Source organism: Homalodisca vitripennis, unplaced genomic scaffold (assembly GCF_021130785.1).
Source record: "Homalodisca vitripennis isolate AUS2020 unplaced genomic scaffold, UT_GWSS_2.1 ScUCBcl_8571;HRSCAF=16727, whole genome shotgun sequence".
Lineage (NCBI taxonomy): Eukaryota > Metazoa > Arthropoda > Insecta > Hemiptera > Cicadellidae > Homalodisca > Homalodisca vitripennis.
The window spans coordinates 1-3,292 of record NW_025784707.1 but is presented as its reverse complement, the minus strand read 5'-3'; the positions used below and the strand labels follow the sequence as shown (position 1 = coordinate 3,292).

Below are 3,292 nucleotides of genomic sequence, written 5' to 3'. Positions count from 1 at the left end.
ACATAGTGTTGTGGTTGAGTGAAGGCTCATGAGTATAGCATTTTGAATGTTATTGAGTGTTCGCAAAGAAAAAAATACAGAACTTTTGTAACAAAAACATATGCCATGTTATTTATTACCTAATTCGTTTCAAACGATTAATGAGTGTTAAAAAATGTTTAATATCATCTACACATTCCAATTCCTTCGGTAATACATTTTTTATTTTATTTTAACACTTCAAATGAAGCAGGTAATTTTTATTCATCTCTATTACGTTATACTAATCCAATATACAATGGAGACATTACCACGATACCTGACAAGATTTCAGAATCTGTGCTGTCACTTATTTCACGAAAATGTCTCCTAACCACTTATGACGTTAAAGAGTACAATCGGGGAAACATGAAAACATTACCGGTACCAACAGATATTTTCACAGTTTTATTACAGCGAGTAAAAATAAATATATGTAAATATATCGAAATAAATAAGTATATCACAAATATAACATCTATCACAGAAATTGGACGTGTAACATGTGCTGAATTATGTTGTACTCGAGGTTATACAAAACTGGTGTCTTTAAAGGAAATGATGGGAGCTGAGCAATGACCTCTGACCTTTGTGCTGGCGCTCGGCCGAGAGAGAGCCTCCTGGAACATAGAGGAAACGTTACAAGACATATAAAACACAGCAAACGTCACTGGAGTTCAAACCAGAGGCCAATATTAGATGGAGATAGTTACAATAGAAACAAGATGGCGGTAAAAAAAGGAATATGCCTTTTTTTTTATTATTGGTTCATTCCAGACGAACTTCTTAAAAACCATACAGTGACCTATTTATTGAATCACTGGATAATGGAAAATATGCGGGAAAATTCATGTTCCTTCACAATCATACCATTGTCAAAAATAAACTTTAAACAAAAGAACCTAATTCTGGTTTGGAGAAAATTTCTCCAGTGATATTTAAAAATTCTTTTAGCTTTGAAATTGATTAAAAAACTGTACAATTTATTAATAAATATAATTATTGTGTGAATTATTTATTATACCTGACTCTTATGGTTGGAATAGGACCTGACCGCCCGAAGGTGCAGCTGGTGGAGAAGTCTGGCCACAGTGGCGTCAGCAGCCTCCGGGAGTAGTTCTGTGCCCGTGGGCCTCCTCAGGAGATCTGGAGTTTCACTTATTCCTGGAGACGTAAAAATGAGGCCTTTTAATATATTTAAAAACCCGTGAAAAAAGTGAAATTGGACTATAAATTTTACATTTTTTCCAACTAATTTCAAGAAAAACAACATTAATTCTTTATTACTGAATGAAAATAAAACCATATGCTAGTACGTGTAAAATACCATAATACTCAGAGCTCCACTTTCCCAGATATTAACTAACAAAAAGTGCTCCTTCAACAAAAATGGGGATGTAAACCATACACCAGTAAGTGCATCATAAAACGTATTACGTTTGAAATATACTAGGATGCACAATAAACGAGTTTAATGCATACGAGTGGTTTAAAACGAAGATGACAGAGTTACATCATAAGTGGTGTCCGTACGTTCGTTGCTGATCCCGCTAACCAAGACGGCTTGAAGACGCTCCAATCGCTTGGCTGGGTCCTCACCGACCAACCAATACGTCAGCATCTCTCCCTTCCCCTGCAAACAAGAAAATATTGAATAGTCTCTAAGTACTTTTTGAGAAGAGACCGGTCTCCTTTTAAGCCTTATTCTGCTATTCTTCATGGGCTACTGGCCTGTGCGAGGAGTACATTTTTTTGTACAATGGAATATCTAAATAACAGGCCAAATGTTACTTCTCTGATTACAAAGATTAGGTTATTTTGGACCCTTCCTGAATGTTGTATTACGGGAAATACTTATATAAAGTGTTCAACAAAAAACTAAGATTTTTCTCCTTACACTGGAACATTTGAAGCTTCATCAATTACAATGATTGAAGAAGAATTTCTTAATAGATTTGAAACGGATTTTTCTGTTAACAATAACATTCCAAATAATCTGTGCATCTCTAAAACGAATGACGATGTTTTCAACCCACGCTGCCGCTAATACTCAACCCCATACTTCGTACAGTGTTTATATTATGAAGCAATAAACTAAATCTGTGATAATATTGCAATGCAAATACTACAAGTTGAGGTAGCTCTTTCGTATAATTATATAAAAAAAACCAATAGCTGGGAGTTATAAAAGGCCTTTTGTTGTTGAAGGAAAAGATCCATTCAACACTATATAGAACTTTAAAACCACATTGCACTGACTTAATAAACGTGAGTTAAGGACTTTTCTTGATCTATCAGTACACCATAGTACATCATAAATTATTCTTCAATGAATATAAACACTTTGGTTACTGCAATAAGTTTATATTAAACCCAAAGTCTAGGTGCTTAGGACTATCATAATCACCACAACAGGAGACTTAAGTCTTAAGTTCTTTACTTAAAAATCCATTACTAATAATGTAAACACAACGTTTCTGAATCCTAAAGCTAAGTATTTAAAAAAGCAACTAGATCGAATAGACCGTCGATTGAAAACAATGAAAAGATTTGTCTCATAACCAATATAAAAACGACCTCGATTATCTTAAAAAGTCATAAATGCGTTTTGTATTTATTAAAGTAAGTATTAATTTTTATTTAGGGTTATTTTAATCATACATTTTACTTATTAGATTCAGATAGTCTTTTTTAGTTTTACAATACACGCCTGCAATGAATATCAATATCCAAATGCTGGGTTTAATTGGTCTCTTAAACCTTGTCAATTTTTCCAATTACTATAGTAATAATCAAGTCTGTTATTTATGAAACTATTTATGAATTGAGCGTAATTATAATTTGTGCCTATACTATAGTTGTTCAAAATTAAAATATATATCATTTTTTTATAAAGAAGATATGTTTTTCATGATTTAATCTGCTTTTATTTCTTCCACTTCTACGAGGAAGACTCCAGCACCTGATATTTCGGCCGAATAATATAACAATATCAATATTTAACGCAACCTCCAGACTTTAGTTTCCCGAATAAAGAAAATATTCAGATAACTTCGATAAAGGGCATTGGATATTTTTTACAATGGCCATATTTTATTCTAAAAGTTTAAACAAAAATACATTTAAGTAGAGACATTTCCTGTTCGATTTCAATTAAATTAGTTGTAAGCACACAAGTTGGTCAAGGCAGTTCAAGTGTGTACTCAACATTCAGAGTCACTTGAACAAATGGGAAACTGCCTTTATACCAGGAAAACTAATGCCGGATATGGAA

The 3,292-nt window shown here is 33.0% G+C and overlaps 1 protein-coding gene across 1 annotated transcript; it reads right to left on the bottom strand.

The window, feature by feature from the left end:
* Positions 1–434: 434 nt before the first annotated feature.
* Positions 435–1,647, bottom strand: LOC124374464. The gene is made up of 3 exons (XM_046832672.1): positions 1,552–1,647; positions 1,043–1,182; positions 435–638 (listed from the first exon to the last, which is right to left on the bottom strand). Exons 1-3 carry the CDS (start codon positions 1,637–1,639, stop codon positions 549–551), a joined length of 318 nt encoding a protein of 105 aa, XP_046688628.1. The 5' UTR covers positions 1,640–1,647; the 3' UTR covers positions 435–548.
* Between the last annotated feature and the right edge of the window lie 1,645 nt (positions 1,648–3,292).